This window comes from Heterodontus francisci, chromosome 6 (assembly GCF_036365525.1).
Source record: "Heterodontus francisci isolate sHetFra1 chromosome 6, sHetFra1.hap1, whole genome shotgun sequence".
NCBI lineage: Eukaryota > Metazoa > Chordata > Chondrichthyes > Heterodontiformes > Heterodontidae > Heterodontus > Heterodontus francisci.
Window position 1 is genome coordinate 116,918,037 of NC_090376.1, and position 26,021 is coordinate 116,944,057.

Consider the following 26,021-nt stretch of genomic DNA (forward strand, 5'->3'; position numbering starts at 1 on the left):
AGAAATCAACAAGCGCATGGAAAAGGCTTCCACTGCTATGTCCAGACTGGCCAAGAGAGTGTGGGAAAATGGCGCACTGACACGGAACACAAAAGTCCGAGTGTATCAAGCCTGTGTCCTCAGTACCTTGCTCTATGGCAGCGAGGCCTAGACAACGTATGTCAGCCAAGAGCGACGTCTCAATTCATTCCATCTTCGCTGCCTCCGGAGAATACTTGGCATCAGGTGGCAGGACCGTATCTCCAACACAGAAGTCCTCGAGGCGGCCAACATCCCCAGCTTATACACACTGAGTCAGCGGCGCTTGAGATGGCTTGGCCATGTGAGCCACATGGAAGATGGCAGGATCCCCAAAGACACATTGGACAGCGAGCTCGCCACTGGTATCAGACCCACCGGCCATCCATGTCTCCGCTTCAAAGACGTCTGCAAACGTGACATGAAGTCCTGTGACATTGATCACAAGTCGTGGGAGTCAGTTGCCAGCGTTCGCCAGAGCTGGCGGGCAGTCATAAAGGCGGGGCTAAAGTGTGGCGAGTTGAAGAGACTTAGCAGTTGGCAGGAAAAAAGACAAAAGCGCAAGGGGAGAGCCAACTGTGTAACAGCCCCGACAAACAAATTTTTCTGCAGCACCTGTGGAAGAGCCTGTCACTCTAGAATTGGCCTTTATAGCCACTCCAGGCGCTGCTCCACACACCACTGACCACCTCCAAGCGCTTACCCATTGTCTCTCGAGATAAGGAGGCCAAAAAAGAGATGACACAAAACTAGGTGGGAATGCGTGTTGCGAGGAAGATGCAAAGCAGCTTCAAGGGGATTTGGAAAGACTTCGTGAGTGGGCAAGAACGACACAGATGGAATATAATGTGGAAAAATGTGAGGTTATCCACTTTGGTAGGAGGAATAGATGCACAGAGTATTTCCTAAATGCTAAGAGATTAGAAAGTGTAGAGAAACAAAGGGATCTGGGTGTCCTTGTCAATAAGTCACTGACAGCCAACATGCAGGTGCAGCAAGCAATTAAGAAGGCTACTGGTATGTTAGCCTTTATCGCAAAATGATTTGAGCACAGGAGTAGTGAAGTCTTGCTTCAATTGTATAGACTTGTGTTCGGCCGCACCTGGAGTACTGTGTGCAGTTTTGGTCGCCTTACCTTAGGAAGGATATTATTGCCATAGAGGGAGTGCAACGAAGATTCACCAGACTTGTTCTCGGGATAGCGGGACTGTCATAGAGTCATACAGCACAGAAACAGGCCCTTCGGCCCATTGTGTCTGTGCCGGCCATACAGCACCCAACTATTCTAATCCTATATTCCTGCACGGCCCATAGCTTTGTATGCTATGGCGTTTCAAGTGCTCATCTAAATACTTCTTTAATGTTGTGAGGGTTCCTGCCTCCACCACCTCTTCAGGCAGTGCGTTCCAGATTCCAACCACCCACTGGGTGAAAAAATGTTTCCTCAAATCCCCCCTAAACCTCCCACCCCTTACACTAAATCTATGCCCTCTGGTTCCTGACCCCTCAGCTAAGGGAAAAAGTTTCTTCCTATCTAACCTATCAATGCCCCTCATAATCTTATACACCTCAATCATGTCCCCCCTCAGCCTTCTCTGCTCGAAGGAAAACAACCCTAGCCTTTTCAGTCTCTTTTCATTGCTGAAATGCTCCAGCCCAGGCAACATACTGGTGAATCTCCTCTGCACTCTCTCCAGTGCAATCACATCCTTCCTATAGTATGGTGACTAGAACTGTACTTAGTACTCCAGCTGTGGCCTAACTAGCAATTTATATAGCTCCATCATAAACTCCCTGCTCTTATATTCTATGCCTCGGCTAATAAAGGCAAGCATCCCATATGCCTTCCTAACCACGTTATTTACCTGTGCTGCTGCCTTCAGTGATCTATGGACAAGTACACCAAGGTCCTTCTGACTTTCTGTACTTCCCCGGGTCCTACCATCCATTGTGTATTCCCTTGCCTTGTTATTCCTCCAAAAATGCATTACCTCACACTTTTCAGGATTAAATTCCATTTGCCACTGCTCCGCCCATCTTACCAGCCCATCTATATCTCCCTGGAATCTAAGGATTTCCTCCTCACTATTTACAACACCACCAATTTTTGTGTCATCTACGAACTTGCTGATCATACCTCCTATATTCACGTCTAAATCATTAATGTACACTACAAACAGCAAGGGTCCCAGCACCGATCCCAGTGGTACACCACTGGTCACAGGCTTCCACGCGCAAAAGCAGCCCTTGACCATTACCCTCTGCCTCCTGCCACTAAGCCAATTTTGGATCCAATTTGCCAAATTGCCCTGGATCCCATGGACTCTTACCTTCTTAACCAATCTCCCATGCGGGACCTTATCAAAAGCCTTACTGAAATCCATGTATACTACATCTACTGCTTTACCCTCATCTACACATGGGCGGCACTGTGGCGCAGTGGTTAGCATCGCAGCCTCACAGCTCCAGCGACCCGGGTTCAATTCTGGGTACTGCCTGTGTGGAGTTTGCAAGTTCTCCCTGTGTCTGCGTGGGATCCTCCGGGTGCTCCGGTTACCTCCCACATGCCAAAAGACTTGCAGGTTGATAGGTAAATTGGCCATTAGCAATTGCCCCTAGTATAGGTAGGTGGTAGAGAAATATATGGGGACAGGTGGGAATGTGGTAGGAGTATGGAATTAGTGTAGGATTAGTATAAATGGGTGGTTGATGGTCGGCACAGACTCGGTGGGCCGAAGGACCTGTTTCAGTGCTGTATCTCTAAACTACACATCTAGTCACCTCCTCGAAAAATTCAATCGTTAGTTAGACACGATATCCCCCTGACAAAGCCATGCTGACTATCGCTGATTAATCCCTGCCTCTCCAAGTGGAGATTAATCCTGTCCCTCAGAATTTTTGCCAATATTTTCCCAACCACTGATGTTAGACCCACCGGCCTGTAATTACCTGGTTTATCCCTACTACCCTTCTTGAATAATGGGACCACATTCGCTGTCCTCCAGTCCTCTGGTACCTCTTCTGTGGCCAGAGAGGATTTGAAAATTTGTGTCAAAGCCCCTGCTATCTCCTCCCTTGCCTCACTTAACAGCTTGGGATACATCTCATCTGGGCCTGAGGATTTATCCACTGTTAAGCCCGCTAAAACAGCTAATATTTCCTCCCTTTCAATGCTAATATGTTCAAGTATATCACAATCCCCCTCCCTGATCTCTACACCTATCCTAGGAAAGGACTGGGGAAACTGGGCCTGTATTCTCTAGAGTTTGAAACCTACAAAATACGTAAAGGGATAGACAGGGCAGTTGCAGTTAAGATGTTTCCCCTGGTTAGGGAGTCTAGAACCAGGGGACACAATTTCAAAATAAGGGGGAATCCACTTAGGGCAGAGGTGAGGAGAAATTTTTTTACTCAGAGGGTTGTGAATCTTTGGAATTCTCTGTCCTAGAGGGCTGTGGAAGCTCAGTTATTGAGTACGTTTAAAGCAGGGATTGACAGATTTCTAAATACAAACGACATATGGGGATATGAGGGTAACGTGGGAAACAGGCATTGAAGTGGATGATCAGCCATGATCGTATTGAATGGCAGAACAGGCTCGATAGGCTAAATGGTCTACTCCTGTTCCTATGAAAGTCACCTGTTGCTGGAGGCCACCTGTGATTTGGGCTCAGAAAACAGCAGAACCCTTGGTGTCTTGGGGAAAAATGGTTACAGAGAAGTCACATGTCAAGGAAGTCAAGAGGTCGACTCTCTGTTTGGGTTTGGACATGGCGGAATGAACTGTTTGAAGGCAGTTGGTGTTTTCCTGCCAAGGAGAAAAGAAACTACCCAGCTCATCTCTTCCTCTACCTTTTTGAAGAAATTCTGCCAGGATCCAGTGTGGTAAAAAAAATCCCTGGTGCTGTATAGCTCCTGAGGAGCTGGAAAAAATCCTGTGATTCAAGTGTGTGCTGGCAAAAAAAACCATGGTGCCACATTCCTCCTAGAAAGTCTACGAGAATAATTCTCGACATCTCCAGAACAGACTGCTTTTGAAACGAACCCAGTGGCCTGTCTCCGTATATCCAGAAGCCAGAGTAAAAAAAAAAGGACAACTGACTTTCTTCCATACCTTCTTTCTTCTTTTGTCAAGAATTTGCAAGGATTTGGCCAAAGCAGTTTTTTTTTCTTTTTTTTCTAACACATCTCTGCAGACTGAATTTCTGTATTTTCCCAGTGTGTGTGAGTGTAGTTGGGGAATTTTGAAAAAAGGGGAACTTTCATATTTTTTAAACTCGGTGTGGTAGCTCTTTTTCGTTCTGGGATAAAAAAATTTAATATATGATTGATACAGCCAATAACCAATGTAAATATTTAAATAGATGTTGTGACCTGTGGAGAGGTGGAATTAGAAAATACAGTGCACTCTTCCCGCCTCAGTCGTAACATAACCTACAGGGCTACGGACCAAGAGCTGGAAAGTGGGTCTAGGCTGGATAGCTCTTTTTTGACCAGCACAGGCATGACAGACCAAATGGCCTCCTTCAGTGCCATAAATTTTTTCATGTTTTGATTTGAAATATTACAGATGTTTGACAGAGGGGTGAATATGGTGTCAAGTTTTGGTACTATGATGGCTCATTCAAAATATGTTGGGAATATCAGTGTGAGGCTCCAGGAATAAATTAACTGTATGCTTGATATGCATCTTCTCCCTGCTCCAACAATGAACAAAATTATGAAGAATCGTTACCAAACAATCCCAGGTGTTTTTGAAAAACAGAGCAGCCACTAAGCAAGGAATGAAAGCACAGACCGAAGACATTGGCTTCGGTTTTCCTAACATTTAATTGGAGGAAAATTCTCCACATACCGTACTATATGTCAGACAAGCAGTGTGACAATTAAGAGGGGTTCAGAGAGGTGGTGGTAAGGTACAGATTAGTGTCCTCAGCATACATGTGGAAACTGATGGTGTGTTTTCAGATAATGCTGCGAAGGGGCAGCTTGTAGATGACAAATAGGAGGGGACCAAGGATAGATCCTTGCGGAACACCAAGAGAAGCAGGTGACTCTCTTCTACCTATGATTAGCTAGAAAAGAATGGAATCAGGCAAGGGCAGTCCCACCCAGTTGGATGACAGTGGAGAGGCATTGGAGGAGGATGGTGAGGTTGCAAAGGTTGAGGAGGGATCGTTTACCTTTGTCACAGCCACATAGGATGTCATTTGTGACTTTGGTAAGAGCCATTTCAGTACTGTGGCAGGAGTGGAAACCTGATTGCTGGGATTCAAACATGCAGGGGGAATTTTCCCAGGCTGTTGGAGGTGGGGTGCAGTGGAGGGAGGGGGGGGGGGGGGGGAGGGTAAATGGTGCTGAGAAACCAGCATGGATGCTTTGCCAGCATCTTCCTTTTTTTCTCGTTCATGAGATGTGGGCATCATTGGCTAGGACAGTAGGACAGCATTTATTGTCCATTCCTAATTGTCCTTGAGAAGGTGGTGGTGAGCTGCCTTCTTGAACAGCAGCAGTCCATGTCGGGTAGGTACACCCACAGCGCTGTTTGGAAGGGAGTTCCAGGATTTTGACCCAGCAACAGTGAAGGAACGGCGATATAGTTCCAAGTCAGGATGGCATGTGGCTTGGAGAGGAACGTGCAGGTGATGGCGTTCCCATGCATTTGCTGCCCTTGTCCTTATAGGTGGTAGAGGTTGTGGGTTTGGAAGGTGCTGCCTAAGAAGCCTTGGCGTGTTGCTGCAGTGCACCTTGTAGATGATACACACTGCTGCCACTGTAGGTTAGTGGTGGAGGGAGTGAATGATTGTGGATGAGGTGCCAATCAAACAGGCTGCTTTGCCCTGGATGGTGTTGAGCTTCTTGAGCTACTCCAGTTCAGTTTCTGGTCAATGGTAACTCCCAGGATGTTGATAGTGGGGATTCAGCAATCGTAATGCCATTGAATGTCATGGGGAGATGGTTAGATTCTCTCTTGTTGGAGACAGTCATTCGTGCCACGCAAGTGCCAGGTAATGATACTTGCAACTTAGCAGCCCAAGCCTGGATATTGTCCAGGTCTTGCTGCATTTCTGCACAAACTGTTTCCTTATCTGAGGAGACACGAATGGTACTGAATGGCATACCTCAAAATTAGGTGTCAACCTGGTGAAGCTACAACCCAGGCCTACCTACATGCCAAACAGCGTAAGAAGCATGCGATAGACTGAGCTAAGAGATCCCATAACCAACGGATCAGATCTAAGCTCTGCAGTCCTGTCACATCCAGTAGTGAATGGTGATGGACAATTTCACAACTAACAGGAGGCGGCAGCTCCACAAATATTCCCATCCTCAATGATGTGGGAGCCAAACAGATCAGTGCAAAAAATAAGGCTGAGGCACTTGCAACTACCTTCAGCCAGAAGTGCCGAGTGGATGATACATCTCGTCCTCCTTCTGATGTCCCCAGCATCACAGATGCCAGTCTTCAGCCAATTCGATTAACTCCGCGTGATATCTAGAAACGACTGAAGGCACTGGATATTGCAAAGGCTATGGGCCCTGACAATATTCCAGCAATAGTACTGAAGACCTGTGCTTCAGAACTTGCAGTGCCCCTAGCCAAGCTGTTCCAGTAACAAAGCAATTCTTGACAACGCAGCCAGCGGGGACGTCATCCGACTGCGCCAGCCTGCGCACATGCGCCAACGGGCTCCTGCTTTCTGTGCATGTGCTGCGTTCCGCATTGCCAGGACCGGTTGGCACATGCGCAGATGACGTCATTAAGTAAATTGCCAGGACTGGTACACGCATGCCCAGATGACATCATCGCATAACGCGGGAGAGAGAGAGCGGGGTGTGGGGGGAGAGCGCGGGGTGTGGGGGGAGCAGAGTGGGAGCTGGGGGGGGCGGGGGGAGGTGGGGAAAAGCTGGTGGTGGGGAGTGGCCAAAGACCTTGGTGGCGAAGGGCGCTCTCCTCCTCCCTCCAGCCATTCCCCCCCCGCCACCCCCAAATCCCTCCGGCCATTCTCCCCATCCCCAAATCTCTCCTGCCATTCCCCAGCTAGCCGATTACTCCGGCCATTGTGTGCTGCTTTGTGTTTATGTTGCCTTTGTATGATTATTTGCGCAGCGTCATCTTTAGTTCTGGCAGCTGCCTGCACGTCGCTGACTGTGATGTTTTAGTTGAACAGGCTGCATTTGCACATGTGCCAGTGCAGCGCCACCTAGTGGCTGTGTTGTCAGCAAACGCAGCCTTCCAGTAAAGCTACAACACTGGCATCTACCCAGCAATGTGGAAAATTGCCCAAGTATGTCCTGTACACAAAAAGCAGGACAAATCCAACCCAGCCAAATACCGCCCATCAGTCTACTCTAGATCATCAGTAAAGTGGGAAGGTGTCGTTGACAGTGCTATCAAGCAGCACTTGCTCAGAAATAACCTGCTCAGTGACGCTCAGTTTGGGTTCCTGCAGGGCCACTCAGCTCCTGACCTCATTACAGCCTTGGTTCAAACATGGACAAAAGAGCTGAACTCCCAGAGGTGAGGTGAGAGTGACTGCCCTTGACATCAAGGCAGCATTTGACTGAGTCTAGCATCAAGGCGCCCTAGCAAAACTGGAGTCGATGGAAATCAGGGGGAAAGCTCTCCGCTGATTGGAGTCATACATAATGCAAAGGAAGATGGTTATGATTGTCGGAGGGCAATCATCTCAGCTTCAGGACATCACAGCAGGAGTTCCTCACGGTAATGTCCTAGGCCCAACCATCTCCAGCTGCTTCATCAATGACCTTCCCTCCATCATGGAAGTGGAAGGGGGGGCGGGAAGGAGGAAGTGGGGGGCGCGGGAAGGAGGAAGGGGGATGGAGGGAAGAGGGGAAGGTGGCTGTGGGGTTGGGAGGGGGAAGGTAGCTGTGGGGTTAGGAGGGGGAAGGTGGCTATAATACAAGGAAATGACCAGAGATGGCCTTATCTGTGATTGATACGATGGGGTAGCAAGGCCACATGAGATTGTAAGGTCAAGGGGGTCAGATCACTTCTTGGAGGGTATGCCTCCTACTCTTGGTCACTGCTCATGTGTGCGAATGACAGGTGTGGACAGGATAAGGCTCAGCTGTGAAGCTGCCAATGCAGTTGTTTAGGAACAGTAGGAAAATTAGCAAACAGCAGTTTTGTTTGAGTGTTACTCTGCACAGATGGGTCAGGAGTGATATGGAACAAGCAGCCAAGGGAATTATATTGAGAGAATGGATTTTCAATATTGAAATGAGAGTTACTTATTTCAGGCTGGCTCCTGTAGCAAGAATATGGCGACTTGGTCTGTTACCTTGGTACTTGACTCGCCATCCAGGCTGGCTGTAGTGACAAAACATGTTCCATCGTCATTGCTCGAAGACAAGAAGACTATGTCACAGGGGAATGTTTCGTTCTCCTTTGTCATTACAATGTCTCCAACCTGCAGGAATATCGCAAATTTTATCAAAAGCAAAGCCTGCACTGCCTGCTCCTACCTACCCCTACCCCACCTGCTCCCACCCAAACCCCAGTTTTAACCCACCACATGCCCCAACCCACCCACCTACACCGGCTCCAACCTACCCCCGCCCCGCCGGCCCTAATCGGGCCCCACCCCCACTCGCTGGCTCCAACCCACCCCCACCCTTCCCACTCTAACACGCCTCCGCCCTGCACATTCTAAACAACCCCATTTCCCCCCAAAAAGATTGCTAAACATTTACATACCCGCAATTTTCTGCTCTGTTTTTGAACCACTTTGCCATCCTGGATGACGTGAACTGGACATTTATTCACTGCATTATCTGCTTTATGCCGAAGCCAATCCTCATAACCCTGTGGACGAATAGTGAGCAGTATATGTTATAGAGGAAACATCACTGAATGCATCAATTGCCCATTGCCCTGTGTAAAGCCGAGAATATGAACGTTAATTATAAATTGCTCACATCAGAATATATTCAGGCCAAATGGGCAAATAACTTCAATCTCTATTCCGATTCTTGATTTCCAGTTTCTATTTCTGTTGCATTGTATCTATTAATAAGGATTTCGTAAACATGTTCGATTTTGGTACCTTTGCCTTCCTTTTCTTTGGAAGCAGTTACCAGCAAAGACATTGATGCAGACAATATAAATGGAGTGAATTCTGCACAGAATGAGTATTTTGAAGACCAAACACTTCCTTGTAATGTAAGAACTGGTCAAAAGCCTCCAGGTAAAAATGGGAGTCATTTAAAAACTAAAAGCCGCATTTTGATGCCATGTAGGGCAGTGAGCCATTGTATGAAGTGATGCGGTGCAGTGCAGCACGGTAAGGCACTGAAAAGCCGGGTAAGGTACTATAAGGAGCAGTGAGCACAATCCAAACTCGACTCACCAGTACCAATCTGCCCCAACACCCTTCAATCCAGAGTAGATCCCACAAGCTACTGGAGCCTCCCTCTCCAGTGTTGCTGGAAGCCCTATCCTCATACATCAAAACACTGGGATCTACTGCTGGAGCCCAAGAACCCGTCACAACAAAGTCAGGTACCATAGAGTCATAGAGTTTTACAGCACAGAAACAGGCCCTTCGAACCATCGTGTCTGTGCCGGCCATCCAGCACCCAACTATTCTCATCCCATATTCCTGCACTTGGCCCATAGCTTTGTATGCTATGGCGTTTCAAGTGCTCATCTAAATACTTCTTAAATGTTGTGAGGGTTCCTGCCTCCACCACCTCTTCAGGCAGTGCGTTCCAGATTCCAACCACCCTCTGGGTGAAAAAATGTTTCCTCAAATCCCATCTAAACCTCTTACCCCTTGCCCTAAATCTATGCCCCCTGGTTCTTGACTCCTCCGCTAAGGGAAGAAGTTTCTTCCTATCTAACCTATCAATGCCCCTCATAATCTTGTGCACCTCAATCACGTCCCCCCTCAGCCTTCTCTGCTCTAAGGAAAACAACCCTAGCCTTTTCAGTCTCTCTTCATAACTGAAATGCTCCAGCCCAGGCAACATCCTGGTGAATCTCCTCTGCACCCTCTCCAGTGCAATCACATCCTTCCTACAGTGTGGTGACCAGAACTGTACACAGTACTCCAGCTGTGACCTAACTAGGGTTTTATACAGCTCCATCATAACCTCCCTGCTCTTATATTCTATGCCTCGGCTAGTAAAGGCAAATATCCCATATGCCTTCCTAACCACCTTATCTACTTGTGCTGCTGCCTTCAGTGATCTATGGACAAGCACACCAAGGTCCCTCTGACCTTCTGTACTTCCTAGGGTCCTACCATCCATTGTATATTCCCTTGCCTAGTCAGTCCTCCCAAAATGCTTTATCTCACACTTTTCAGGATGAAATTCCATTTGCCACTGCTCCGCCCAACTATATCTCCCTGTAATCTAAAGATTTCATCCTCACTATTAACACCACCACCAATTTTCGTGTCATCTGTGAACTTACTGATCATACCTCCTATATTCACGTCTAAATCATTAATGTGCACTACAAACAGCAAGGGTCCCAGCGCCAATCCCTGTGGTACACCACTGGTCACAGGCTTCCAATCGCAAAAACAGCCATCGACCATTACCCTCTGCCTCCTGCCACTAAGCCAATTTTGGATCTAATTTGTCCAATTGCCCTGGATCCCATGAGCTCTTACCTTCTTAACCAATCTCTCATGCAGCAACTTATCAAAAGCCTTACTGAAGTCCATGTATACTACAGCTACTGCTTTACCCTCATCTACACATCGAGTCACCTCCTCGAAAAATTCAGTCAAGTTAGTTAGACACGATCTCCCCCTGACAAAGCCATGCTGACTGTCCCTGATTCATCCCTGCCTCTCCAAGTGGAGATTAATCCTGTCCCTTAGAATTTTTGCCAATATTTTCTCAACCACTGATGTTAGGTTCGCTGGAATATAATTACCTGGTTTATCCCTACTACCCTTCTTGAATAATGGTACCACATTCGCTGTCCTCCAGTCCTCTGGTACCTCTTCTGTGGCCAGAGAGGATTTGAAAATTTGTGTCAAAGCCCCTGCTATCTCCTCCCTTGCCTCACTTAACAGCCTGGGATACATCTCACCTGGGGCTGAGGATTTATCCACTAATAAGCCCGCTAAAACAGCTAATACTTCCTCCCTTTCAATGCTAACATGTCAAGTATATCACAAACCCCCTCCCTGATCTCGACACCTACATCATTCTTCTCCACAGTGAACATCGATGAAAAATCATCATTTAAAACCTCACCTTGTCCTTTGGCTCCACACAAAGATTGCCACGTTGGTCCCCAATGGGCCCTACTCTTTCGCTGGTTATCCTCTTACCCTTAATATACTTACAAAATGCCTTCGGATTTTCCTTTACCTTGCCCGCCAGTGTTTTTTCATATCCCCTCCTAATTACATTTTTAAGTGCCACCCTACACTTTCCATACTCCTCTAGTGCCTCTGCTGTTTTCAGCACTTGAGATCTGCCCTAGAGTCATAGTCATGGAGGAATAGAGAGGTACAGCACTGAAACAGGCCCTTCGGCTCACCGAGTCTGTGCTGACCATCAACCACCCATTTATACTAATCCTACATTAATCCCATATTCCCTACCACATCTCCACCTTCCCTCAATTTTCCCACCATCTACCTACACTAGGGGCAATTTACAATGGCCAATTTACCTATCAGCCTGCAAGTCTTTGGCTGTAGGAGGAAACCGGAGCAGAATCACAGAATCACACAGAATGCAGAAGAGGCCGTTCGGCCTATCGAGTGTGCACCGATGCATTAAAGACACCTGACATGTCTACCTAATCCCATTTGCCAGCACTTGGCCCATAGCCTTGAATGTTATGACGTGCCAAGTGCTCATCCAGGTACTTTTTAAAGGATGTGAGGCAACCCGCCTCTACCACCCTCTCAGGCAGTGCATTCCAGACTGTCACCACCCTCTGGGTAAAAAAGTTCTTCCTCAAATCCCCCATAAACCTCCTGCCCTTCACCTTCAACTTGTGTCCCCTTGTAACTGACCCTTCAACTAAGGGGAACAGCTGCTCCCTATCCACCCTGTCCATGCCCCTCATAATCTTGTACACCTCGATCTGGTCACCCCTCAGTCTTCTCTGCTCCAGTAAAAATAACCCAAGCCTATCCAACCTCTCTTCATAGCTTAAATGTTCCATCCCAGGCAACATCCTGGTGAATCGCCTCTGCACCCCCTCCAATGCAATCACATCCTTCCTATAATGTGGCGACCAGAATTGCACACAGTACTCCAGCTGTGGCCTTACCAAAGTTCTATACAACTCCAACATGACCTCCCTGCTTTTGCAATCTATGCCTCGATTGATAAAGGCAAGTGTCCCATATGCCTTTTTCACCACCCTATTAACCTGCCCTTCTGCCTTCAGAGATCAATGGACAAACACGCCAAGGTCCCTTTGTTCCTCGGAACTTCCCAGTGTCAGGCCATTCATTGAATACTTCTGTGTCACATTACTCCTTCCAAAGTGTATCACCTCACACTTTTCAGCGTTATATTCCATCTGCTACTTTTCTGCCCATTTGACCACCCCATCTATATCTTCCTGCAACCCAAGACACTCAACCTCACTGTTAACCACTCAGCCAATCTTTGTGTCATCCGCGAACTTACTGACCCTACCCCCCCACATAGTCATCTATATCGTTTATATAAATGACAAACAATAGGAGACCCAGCACAGATCCCTGTGGTACGCCACTGGACACTGGCTTCCAATCACTAAAACAGTCGTCTGTCATCGCTCTCTGTCTCCTACAGCGAAGCCAATTTTGAATCCACCTCATCAAGTTACCCTGTATCTCATGTGCATTTTCTTTCTTGATAAGTCTCCCATGTGGGACCTTGTCAAAGGCTTTGCTGAAATCCATATAAACTACATCAACTGCACTACCCTCATCTACACACCTGGTCACATGCTCAAAAAATTCAATCAAATTTGTTAGGCATGACCTCCCTCTGACAAAGCCATGCTGACTATTCCTAATCAAATTTTGCCTCTCCAAGTGGAGATAGATTCTCTCCTTCAGAATTTTCTCCAATAGTTTTCCTACCACTGACGTGAGACTCACTGGTCTGTAGTTCCCTGGCTTATCTCGACAACCTTTCCTAAATAATGGGACCACATTAGCTGTTCTCCAGTCCTCTGGCACCTCCCCCGTGGCCAGACAGGAATTAAAAATTAGGGTCAGAGCACCTGCAATCTCCACCCTTGCAATCTCCACCCTCGCCTCCCACAGCATCCTGGGACACAAATCGTCCGGACCTGGAGATTTGTCTACTTTTAAGCCTGCCAAAACCTCCAATACCTTGTCACTCCCTATGACAATTTTCTCAAGAACCTCACAGTCTCTCTCTCTGAGTTCCATATCTACATCCTCGTTCTCTTGGGTGAAGACAGATGTGAAGTATTCATTCAACACCCTACCAATGTCCTCTGGCTCCACCCACAGATTTCCCCCTTGGTCCCTGTGGGAACAGAACTATGGGGATAGAACAATGGGAACATTTAAAGTGAGCTGCAGAGGCAGCTTATCAGCAAAAGCAGACTAACAAACAGAAACTATCAAGACAGCTGTAGACTGCTTAATAATAACCCTTTGTAAAACAGTCAGCCTAACGGTTCACAAGGAGATAAGGGGATGGGAAACTGGAGTAAGAAGTTAAAACAAATTGCTAAAACAGGACACCAAACAGGCTTTGACAAGATGAAACTGCAGGGGTCAGTAAACCAATTGGGAACAAAGAGTAGGTGTTACTGATTTGTATGAATAACTATAATAAGGCTTGATTTGGCGCGAAAGGTTGGTTAGTTCAGTGTGTGTGTTGCTTTTAGTTTTAGTTTAGTTCAGTTCATTGTTAAGTTTTCTGAAGATGTAACAATTAAGTACTTCAATAAAGTTTCTTAAAGCTACAGGTGGACTTCGTTTCTCTTTGTGCAACTAATGAGATCCTACAGTCCCTAATGGGTCCTACTCTTTCTCTGGTTATCCTCTTCCCATTGATATACTTATAGAATATCTTGGGATTTTCCCTACTTTCACCAGCCAGAGCTTTCTCATATCCCCTCTTTGCTCTCCTAATTGCTTTCTTAAGCTCCATCCTACACTTTCTGTACTCCACTAATGCTTCCGTTGATTTGCTCTCCTTGTATTTGCTGAAAGCCTCTCTTTTCCTTCTCATCGTACCCTGAATGTTTCTGGTCATCCATGGTTCTCTGGGCTTGTTGCTCCTACCTGTTACCCTAGAAGGAACATGTTGGGCCTGTACCCTCCCCATTTCCTTTTAGAATGCACCCCCCACCCCCCCCCCCACCCCCCACACTGCTCTTCTGTAGATTTCCCGACAAGTAACTCTTTTCAGTCTACCTTGGCCAGATCCTGCCTTATTTTACTAAAATTCGCTCTCCCCCAATCCAAAACCTGGAGGAAACCCACGCAGTCACAGGGAGAACTTGTAAACTCTGCACAGGCAGTACCCAGAACTGAACCTGGGTTGCTGGAGCTGTTAGGCTGCGGTGCTAACCATTGCGCCACTGTGCTGCCCCTTTTTTTCCCCTTATCCAATCCTCTATATTCCTTGACATCCAGGGTTCCCTGGGCCTGTTGGTCCTACCCTTCACCTTAACAGGTACATGTTGGCTCTGAACTCTCACAATTTCCTCTTTGAATGACTCCCACTGATGTGATGTAGATTTTCCTAGAAGTAGCTGCTCCCAATCCACTTTGGCCAGATTCTGTTTTATCATATTGAAATCGGCCTTCTCCCAATTCAGTACCTTTATTTCTGGTCCAACTTTGCTCTTTTCCATAACTACCTTAAATCTTACAGAGTTATGGTCACTATCCCCGAAATGCTCACCCACTGACACCTCTACCACTTGTCCGGCTTCATTCCCTAGGATTAGGTCCAGTACTGCCCCTTCTCTTGTAGGACTTTCTACATACTGGCTCAAAAAGCTCTCCTGTATGCATTTTAAGAATTCCGCCTCCTTTAAGCCTTTTACACTAAGACTATCCCAGTTAATATTGGGGAAGTTGAAATCCCCTACTTTTATTACCCTATTATTTTTACACCTTACGTGGAAGAGTGTCTCTGATCACCTGTGACACAAATGTTACTTTCCACAACACAAATGTTCCTCCAACTCATCACAGAATCGTTACAGTACAGAAAGAGGGTATTCGACCCATTGTGTCCACACTGGCTCTCTGAAAGAGCAATTCCCTCAGTTCCATTCCCCTGCCTTCTCCCCATAACCCTGCACATTCTACCTTTTCATATAACTGTCTCATTGAACCTGCCTCTACCACGTTCTCCGGCAGCCCATTCCAGACCTTAACCACTTGCTGTGTGAAAAAGTTTTTCCTCATGTCACTTTTGCTTCTCTTACTAGCTGCTTTAAATCTGTGCCCTCTCGTTCCTTTCATGAGTGGGAACAGTTTCTATCTACCCTGTCCAGACCCCTCATGATTTTGAATACCTCCATCAAATCACCTCTCAGCCTTCTCTTCTCCAAGGAAAACAGTCCCAACTTCGACAATCTATCTTCATAACTGAAATTCCTCATCCCTGGAACCATTCGCGTAAATCTTTCCTGTACTCTCTCCAATGCCCTCAAGTCTTTCCTAAAATGCGACGCAATACTCCAGCTGAGGCCGAAGTAATACTTATAAAATTTCAACATAACTTCCATGCTCTTGTACTCTACGCCCCTATTAATAAATCCGAGGATACTGTATGCTTTATTAACCGCTCTCTCAACCTGTCCGACCACCTTCAATGACTTATGCACATATACACCCAGGTCCCTCTGCTCCTGCACCCTCTTTAGAATTGTACCCTTCATTTTATATTGTCTCTCCATGTTCTTCCTACCAAAATGAATCACTTCACATTTCTCTGCAATGAACTTCATCTGCCACCTGCCTGCCCATTCCACCAACTTGTCTATGTCTTTTTCAAGTTCTACACTAACCTCCTCACAGTTCACAATGCTTCCAAGTTTCGTATCATCTGCAAACTTTGAAATTATGCCCTGTACACCAAGGTCTAGGTCATTAATATATATTAGGAAAAGCAAGGGTTCCAACACTGATCCCTGGGGAGCTCCACTACAAACCTTTCTCCAGCCTGAAAAACATCCATTAACCACTACTCTTGGTTTCTTGTCAATCAGCCAATTTCATATCCATGTTGGTACCGTCCTTTTTATTCTATGAGCTACAAGTTTGCTTACAAGTCTGTTGTATGACACTGCATCAAGCGGCTTTTGTAAGTCCATGTACACCACATCAACAGCACTGCCCTCATCAACCCTCTCTGTTACCGCCACAAAAAAACTCCAACAAGTTAAACATGATTTTCCCTTAAGAAATCCATGCTGGCTTTCCTTAATTAACTCGTATTTGTCCACGTGACTATTGCTTTTGTCCCGAATTATTTTTTTCTCGAAGTTTTCCCACCACTGAAGTTAAACTGACCAGCCTGTAGTTGCTGGGCTTATCTTTGCACCCTTTTTTGAACAAGGGTGTAACGTTTGCAATTCTCCAGTCCTCTGGCAACATCACCAAGTCTAAGGAAGACTGAAAAATTATGGCCAGTGCCTCTGCGATTTCCACCCTCACTTCCCTCACACAAGTCAGACAAAGAAAATGTGTTATAAAAACAAGAAACGCTGGAAATACTCAGCAGGTCTGGCAGCATCTGTGGAGCGAGAAGCAGAGTTAACGTTTCAGGTCAGTGACCCTTCTTCAGAACTGCAGAAAATGTGTTCCCGTTAGCTGATGGTACAAGGGCGAGAGGACACAGATTTAAAGTTTTGGGTGAGAGATGCAGGGGAGATGCAAGGAAGAACTTATTTTATGCAGTGAGTGGTAATGAGCTGGAACCCGCTGCCCATGAGGTGGTGGAAGCAGAGACAATGAATGATTTCAAAAGGAAATTGGATGGGCACTTGAGGGAAATAAACTTGCAGGGCTAGGGGGTTAGAGCAGGAAATGGGACTGTTTGGATTGCCCTACAGAGAGCCGGCATGAACACGATGGGCTGGCTGAATGGCTTCCTTCTATGACTCCATGGCTGTCCAATGCCTCACCTGTTTGATTGCTGTCACGGTGATTACAAAGAAAAGTGGAAGTCCACTGGTTACTGGACTGGTCGGAGTATCAATGATCAACTGAAAATAAAAAGAACGTATTAATCCACTGTGAAAGGAGCTCAATTTTAGGCTATTTCATCACTTTTCGGTAAGTGTAAATAGTAAATAACAATGCAAATAATTGAATGTTTTGTGCAGTTTATTTTTTATTGATTCATGGGATGTGGGCGTCGCTGGCAAGGCCAGCATTTATTGCCCTTCCCTAATTGCCCTTGCAAAGGTTGTGGTGAGCTGCTTTGTTGAATCGCTACAGTTCATCTGGTGTAGATACAACCACAATGCTGTTAGGAAGACAGTTCCAGGAGTTTGACCAAGCGACAGTGAAGGAATGTCGATATATCTCCAAGTCAGATGGTGTTTGATTTGGAGGGAGACGTGCAGGTGCTAGTGGTGCCTTGCACCTGCTGCCCTCGTTTTTCTGGGTCAAAAAAAATGTGTTTGGAAGGTGCTGTTGAAGAAGCCCAGGCGAGTTGCTGCAGTGCATCTTGTAGATGGTACACAGTGCTGCCACTGTGTGCCTGTGGCAGAGGGAGTGAATGTTGAAGGTGGTGGATGGGGTGCCAGTCAAGCAGGATGCTTTATCCTGGATGGTGTCAAGCTTCTCGAGTGCTGTTGGAGCGGCACCCATCCAGGCAAGTGGAGAATATTCCATCACATTCCTGACTTGTGCCTTGTAGATGGTGGACAGAACTTGGGGAGTCAGGAGGCGAGTTACTTGCCACAGGCTTCCTATCCTCTGACCTGTTCTTGTAGCCACAGTACTTATATAGCTGCTTCAGTTAAGTTTCTGTCCAATGGTAACCCCTTTTGAAATGGCCGAGCAAGCCACTCGGTTGTATCAAACCACTACAAAGTCCAAGAAGAGGAATTAAACCGGACGGACCACCCGGCATTGACCTAGTCACTGGAAACGTCAACGGCAAACCCAGCCCTGTCGACACTGCAAAGTCCTCCTTACTAACATCTGGGGCTTGTGCCAAAATTGGGAAAGCTGTTCCACAGACTAGTCAAGCAACAGCCTAACATAGTCATACTCACGGGATCATACCTTGCAGACAGTGTCCCAGACACCACCATCACCCTCTCTGGGTATGTCCTGTCCCACTGGCAGGACAGATCAAGCAGAGGTGGCGGCACAGTGGTATACAGTCAGGAGGGCGTTGCCCTTAGAGTCCTCAATATCGACTCTGGAATACATGAAGTCTCATGGCATCAGGTCAAACATGGACAAGGAAACTTCCTGCTGATTACCACTACCCACTCCACCCTTGGCTGATGAATCAGTGCTTCTCCATGTTGAACACTAATTGGAAGAAACACTGAAGATAGAAAGATGTATTCTGGGTGAGGGAGGTCAATGTCCATCACCAAGTGTGGCTCGGTTGCAACACTACTGACTGAGCTGGCTGAGTCCTAAAGGACATAGCTGCTAGATTGGGTCTGTGGCAGGTGGTGAGGGAACCAACAAGAGGGAAAATCCTACTTGACCGCGTCCTCACCAATCCACCTGTCGCAGATGCATCTGTCCATGATAGTATTGGTAGGAGTGACCACCGCACAGTCCTTGCGGAAACGATGTCCCGTCTTCACACTGAGGGTAACCACCATTGCGCTGTGTAGCACTACCACTGTGCTAAATAGGATAGATTTCGAACAGATCTAGCAACTCAAAACTGGGCATCCATGAGGCACTGTGGGTCCCCAGTAGCAGCAGAATTGTATTCAACCACAATCGGTAACCTCATAGTCCAGCATATCCTCAACTCCACCATTACCATCAAACCGGGTGACCAACCCTGGTTCAATGAAGGACGCAGGAGGGCATGGCAGGAGCAGCACCAGGCATAACTAAAAATGGAGGTGTCAGCCTGGTGAAGCTACAACACAGGACTACTTGCATCCCAAAACTGAGGTCAATGGGAATCAGGGGAAAACTCTCCACTGGTTGGAGTCATACCTAGCACAGAGGAAGATGGTTGTGGTTATTGAAGGTCAATCATCTCAGTCCCAGGACATCACTGCAGGCATTCCTCAGGGTAGTGTCCTAGGCCCAACCATCTTCAGCTGCTTCATCAATGACCTTACCTCCATCATAAGGCTAGAAGTGGGGATGTCGCTTATGATTGCACAATGTTCAGCACCATTCGTGACTCTTCAGATACTGACGCACGCCGTATAGAAATGCAGCAAGACCTGGACAACATCCAAGCTTGGGCTGATAAGTGGCAAGTAACATTCGTGCCACACAGGTGGCAGGCAATGACTATCTCAGATGAGAGAATCTAACCATCTCCCCTTGATGTTCAATGGCATTACCATCGCTGAATTCCCCACCATCATCCTGGGGGGTCACCATTGATCAGAAACTGAACTGGACCAGCCACATAAATGCTGTGGCTACAAGAGCAGGTCAGAGGCTGGGAATTCTGTGGTGAATAACTCACCTCCTGACTCCCCAATGCCTGTCCACTATCTAGAAGGCACAATTCAGGAGTATGATGGAATACTCTCCACTTGCCTGGATGTGTGCAGCTCCAACAACACTCAAAAGGCTCTACACCATTCAGACAAAGCAGCCCGCTTGACTGGCATCCCATCCACCACCGACCAACAGTGGCAGCAGTGTATAGCATCTACAAGATGCACTGCAGCAACTCACCAAGTCTCCTTCGACAGCACCTACCAAACGTGCAACTTCTACCACCTAGAAGGACAAGGGCAGCAAATGCTTGCCAACACCTCATCTGCAAGTTCCCCTCCAAGCCACACACTATCCTGACATGGAATTATATCGCTCTTCCGTCACTGTCGCTGGGTCAAAATAATGGAACTCCCTTTCTAACAGCACTGTGGATGTACCTACACCCCAAGGACTGCAGTGGTTCAAGAAGGCAGCTCACCACCACTTTCTCAAGGACGATTAGGGATGGTCAATAAATGCTGGCCTAGCCACCGACACCCACATCCCCACGAACGAATAAAAAAAGTGTTAATAGTGGGGGATTCAGCGATGGTTGAATACCAAGAGAAGATAGTTAGGTTCTCTCTTATTGGAGATGGTCATTACCTAGCACTTGTGCGGCACGAATGTTACTTAGCATTTATCTGCCCAACTCTGAATGTTTTCCAGGTCTTGGTGCATACAGACATGGAATGTTTCAGTATCTGAGGAGTTGCGAATGGTATTGAATACTGTGCAATCATCTGCAAACATCCCCACTTCTGACGTTATGATGGAGGGAAGGTCATTGATGAAGCAGCTCAAAATGTTTAGGCCAAGGCCATTACCCGGCGGAACTCCTGCAGCAAAGTTCTGGGGTGACATGATTGGCTTCCAACAAGCACAACTATCGTCCTTTGTGCTCGGTCTGACTCCAACTAGTGCAGCATTTTCCCCGATTCCCATTGATTTCAATTTTACTCTGGATCTTCGATGCTGCACTCCATCAAATGCTGCCTTGATGTCAAGGGCAGCTACCCTCACCTCACCTTTGGAATTCAGCTCTTTTGTTCATGTGTGGACCAAGGCTGTAAGGACGTCTGGAGCCAAGTGCCCCTGGCTGAACCCAAACTGAGCATCGGTGAGCAGGTTATTGCTGTGTATGTATTGCTTGATAACACTGTCACAACACCTTCTATCACTTTGTTGATGATAAAGAGTAGACTGATGGGGTGGTAATTGGCCAGATTGGATCTGTCCTGCTTTTTGTGGACAAGTCATACCTGGGCAACTATCCACATTGTCAGTTAGATACCAGTGTTATAGATGTACTGGAACAGCTTGGCTAGCGGCACAGCTAGTTCTGGAGTACAAATCTTCAGCATTATAAACTGGCATATTGTCAGGGGCCATAGCCTTTCATAGAGTCATAGAGTTATACAGCACAGAAACAGGCCCTTCAGCCCATCGTGTCTGTGCCAGCCATCAAGCACCTAACTATTCTAATCCAATTTTCCAGCACTTGGCCCGTAGCCACGTATGCTATGGCGTTTCAAGTGCTCATCTAAATACTTCTTAAATGTTGTGAGGGTTCCTGCCTCTACCATCTCTTCAGGCGGTGCGTTCCAGATTCCAACCACCCTCTGGGTGAATTTCTTTTTCCTCAAATCCCCTCTAAACCGCCTGCCCCTTACCTTAAATCTATGCCCCCTGGTTTTTGACTCCTCAGCTAAGGGAAAAAGTTTCTTCCTATCTAACCTATCAATGCCCCTCATTATTTTGTCACTTTGGTCCTTAATGGGCCCTACTCTTTCCCTGGTTATCCACTTGCCCTTAATATACTTATAAAACGCATTAGGATTTTCCTTTATCTTGCCCGCCAGTGTTTTTTCATGTCCTCTCTTCACTCTACTAATCACTTTTTTTTTTAAAGTACCCCCTACACTTTCTATACTCCTCTCGTGCCTCCGCTGTTTTCAGTGCTCTGAATCTGCCATAAGCCTCCTTTTTTTTCCTTATCCAATCCTCTATATCCCTTGACATCCAGGGGCCCCTGGACTTGTTGGTCCTACCCTTCACCTTAACGGGTACATGTTGGCTCTGAACTCTCACTATTTCCTCTTTGAATGACTCCCACTGGTCTGCTGTAGATTTTCCGACAAGTAGCTGCTCCCAGTCCACTTTGGCCGGATCCTGTTTTATCATATTGAAATTGACCTTCCCCCAATCCTGTATCCAGTGTCTTCATCCTGGCAGCTGTGATACTGGGGACCTCAGCAGGCAGCTGAGGTGGATCATCCATTCGGCAATTCTGGCTGAAGATGATTGCAAATGCTTCAGCCTTGATCTCTTGCACTAACGTCCTGGGGTCCTCCATCATTGAGGATGGGGATGTTTGTGGAGCCGCCTCCTCCCATTGTTGTTTAATTATTCACCAACATTCAAGACTGGAAGTGGCAGGACTACAGAGCTTTGAACCATAGAGAAGTTACAATACAGAAAGAGGCCGTTCAGCCCATTGTGTTTGCGCCGGCTGAAAAAAACTAGCTGCCCATGCTAATCCCACCTTCCAGGACCTGGTCCGTAGCCTACAGAACCTGACCTAATCCACTGGTTGTGGGATCGCATAGCTTTGCCTATAGCATGCTGCTTCCGCTGTTTACCATGCATGTAGTCTTGTCTTGTAGCTACAACAGTTGGCACCTCATTTTTAGGTATGCCTGGTACTGCTCCTGGCATGCTCTCCTACACTGCTTATTGAATCAGTGTTGGTCCCATGGCTTGATGTGATAATGGTAGAATGAGGCATATGTCGAGCAATGAGGTTACAGATTGTGGTTTTATTAAATTCTGATGCTGATGGTCCACAGTGCCTCATTAATGCCGCACAACATGATGGACTGTACCCTCAGTATGAAGATGGCACTTTGTCTCCATAAGGACTGTGCAGTGGTCACTCCTACCAATACTATCAGACAGAGATGCATCTGGGACAGGTAGATTGGTGAGAATGAGGTCAAGTAGGCTTTTCCCTTGTGTTGGTTCCCTCACCATCTGCCACAGGTCAAAAGCTACAGAACTTGCTGAAATGATCTTTCACTTAGACTTTATATTTTTGTCTATCAAATGCAAGACTAAAGCCACATTCTGAATGGATGATAAGCGTCTCATACCTGCACAAGGAATATGATGAGGAAATAGAAGTTAGCAATTCTTCTGAACTGTTCAAACAGGTTCTTGGGAATGAAGTTCCAGAAAGTATACTGTACAGGAAAAGAAAAAGGAAATAATTCAAAGGGAAGTAATAAAAAGGATCAACTCCACATTCATCTTGCATCGGTTGTAAAATGTATTAAAATATTCTCTAAGAGGGGTCACAGCAAATCAAATTGCACAGGAATAATTTGTCAAAACAGCATTTATTGTAGCACTATGGATATTTTGTCAGCTTCAAAGAAACAGAAAGCAACAACCAATTAGCTCACCCATGAGTTATGGGATCAGCGTACATTAGATAATGGATGAATACACAGGGCACTGCAAACTGCCTGTAAGTGATTCCTGTCCGACACCAACATAGTTAATTCTTAACGACACTCTAAAATGGCCTAGCAAGTCACTGTGTTGTATCTGTGTTTACAATGCCTGTAAAAATGGTACGGCAATTATCATGGGGGATTTTAATCTACATGTAGATTGGTCGAACCAGCTCAGTCAGGGTAGCCTTGAGGGGGAGTTCGTTGAGTGTGTCCGTGATAGCTTTCTTGAACAGTATGTAATGGAATCGACGAGGGAGCAAGCTATCCTAGATCTAGTCCTGTGTAATGAGACCTCATAGTTAGGGATCCTCTTGGAAGGAGTGATCACAGTATGGTTGAATTTAGAATACAGATTGAGAGTGTGAAGATAAAATCCAATACCAGGGTCCTGCGCTTGAACAAGGGGGACAACAATAGAATGAGGGAGGACTTGGCTAAAGTAGACTGGAAACAAAGATTTTACGGTGGGACAATTGACGAGCAGTGGAGGACTTTCAAAGCAATTTTTCAAAGTGCTCAGCAAAAGTATATTCCAGTGAAAAGGAAGGACTGGAAGAAAAGGGGTAATCTGCTATGGGTGTCTAAGGAAATAAGGGAGGCTATCAAATTGAAAGAGAAGGCATACAAAGTGGCCAAAAACAGCATGAAACTAGAAGATTGGGAAAACTTTAAAGGTCAACAGAAAGCCACAAAAAGAGCTATAAAGAGAAGTAAGATAGAACATGAGAAAAAGCTAGCACAGAATATAAAGACAGATAGCAAAGGTTTCTATAAATATATAAAACGAAAAAGAGTGGCTAAAGTAAACGTTGGTCCTTTAGAGGATGAGAAGGGGAATTTAGTTATGGGATATGATGAAATGGCCGAGGCATTGAACAGGTATTTTGTATCGGTCTTCACAGTGGAGGACATTAATAACATGCCAGTAATTGACAAAGAGACGAACGTAGGTGAGGACCTGGAAACAATCATTATTACGGAAGAGGTAGTGTTGGGCAAGCTAATGGAGCTAAGGATTGATAAGTCTCCTGGCCCTGATGGAATGCATCCCAGGGTACTAAAAGAGATGGCGGGAGAAATAGCAGGTGCACTGGTGGTAATTTTCCAAAACTCGCTGGACTCTGGGGTAGTCCCAGCAGATTGGAAAACAGCAGATGTGACGCCACTGTTTAAAAAGGGAGGTAGACAAAAGATGGGGAATTATAGACCGGTTCGCGTAACCTCTGTAGTGGGGAAGATGCTTGAGTCTATTATCAAGGAAGAAATAGCAGGGCATCTCGATAGAAATTGTCCCGTTGGGCAGACGCAGCATGGGTTCATGAAGGGCAGGTCATGCTTGACAAATCTTTTGGAATTCTATGATGACATTACGAGCAAGGTGGACAATGGGGACCCAGTGGATGTGGTGTACCTAGATTTCCAAAAGGCCTTCGACAAGGTGCCGCACAAGAGGCTGCTACATAAGATAAGGATGCATGGCGTTAGGGGTAAAGTATTAGCATGGATAGAGGATTGGTTGACTAACAGGAAGCAGAGAGTGGGGATAAATGAGTGCTATTCTGGTTGGCAATCAGTCACTAGTGGTGTGCCACAGGGATCGGTGTTGGGACCGCAATTATTTACAATTTACATAGATGATTTGGAGTTGGGGACCACGTGTAGGGTGTCAAAGTTTGCAGATGACACTAAGATGAGTGGCAGAGCAAAGTGTGCAAATGACTGTGAAACTTTGCAGAGGAACATAGATACATTGAGTGAGTGGGCAAAGGTCTGGCAGATAGAATACAATGTTAATAAATGTGAAGTCATTCATTTCGGTAGGAGTAACAGTAAGAAGGATTATTACTTGAATGGTAAAAAGTTACAGCATGCTGCTATGCAGAGGGACCTGGGTGTCCTTGTGCATGAATCGCAGAAGGTTGGTCTGCAGGTACAGCAAGTAATTAGGAAGGCAAATGGAATTTTGTCCTTCATTGCTAAAGGGATTGAGTTTAAAAGCAGAGAGGTTATGTTGCAGCTGTATAAGGTACTGGTGAGGCCGCACCTGGAGTACTGTGTGCAGTTTTGGTCTCCTTACTTGAGAAAGGATGTACTGGCACTGGAGAGGGTGCAGAGGAGGTTCACTAGGTTGATTCCAGAGTTGAGGGGGTTGGCTTATGAGGAGAGACTGAGTCGATTGGAATTATATTCATTGGAATTCAGAAGAATGAGGGGGGAATCTTATAGAAACATATAAAATTATGAAGGGAATAGATAAGATACAAGTAGAGAGGATGTTTCCACTGGCAGGTGAAGCTAGGACAAGAGGGCATAGCCTCAAGATTAGAGGGAGCAGATGTAGGACTGAATTAAGAAGGAACTTCTTCACCCAGAGGGTTGTTAATCTATGGAATTCCTTGCCCAGTGAAGTAGTTGACGCTTCTTCAGTAAACGTTTTTAAAGCTAAGGTAGATATCTTTTTGAACAATAAAGGAATTAAGGGATACGGTGAGAGCGCGGGTAAGTGGATCTGAGTCCACGAAAAGATCAGCCATGATCTTATTGAATGGCGGAGCAGGCTCGAGGAGCCGGACGGCCTACTCCTGCTTCTAGTTCTTATGATCTTATGATTCTGATCAAATTGCTACAATGGTTTCAAGAAAGGGGCTCACCACCACCTTCACAGGACAACAAGGGATAGGCAATAAATGATCAAGTTACTATAGTGCATCTTTAGATAGTACACACTGCTGCTACAGTGTGCCTGTGGTGGAGGCAGTGAATGCTTAAGGTGGTGGATGGGGTGCTAATCATCCTCAGAGTCATTACGGCACTGAAGGAGGTTATTCGGCCCAGTGAG

The 26,021-nt window shown here is 46.3% G+C and overlaps 1 protein-coding gene across 5 annotated transcripts in view; it reads right to left on the reverse strand.

The window, feature by feature from the left end:
- atp11a (ATPase phospholipid transporting 11A) overlaps nucleotides 1-26,021 on the reverse strand; it is a 249,630-nt gene that overhangs the window by 186,164 nt on the left and 37,445 nt on the right. For all 5 annotated transcript variants that reach the window (XM_068034156.1, XM_068034155.1, XM_068034157.1 and 2 more), the window contains exons 3-6: nucleotides 22,817-22,906; nucleotides 17,141-17,221; nucleotides 8,741-8,848; nucleotides 8,325-8,453 (exon numbers count right to left, since the gene is read on the reverse strand). In XM_068034156.1, the coding sequence (XP_067890257.1) occupies nucleotides 8,325-8,453; nucleotides 8,741-8,848; nucleotides 17,141-17,221; nucleotides 22,817-22,906 (408 nt within the window). The remainder of the gene's footprint in view (nucleotides 1-8,324; nucleotides 8,454-8,740; nucleotides 8,849-17,140; nucleotides 17,222-22,816; nucleotides 22,907-26,021) is intronic.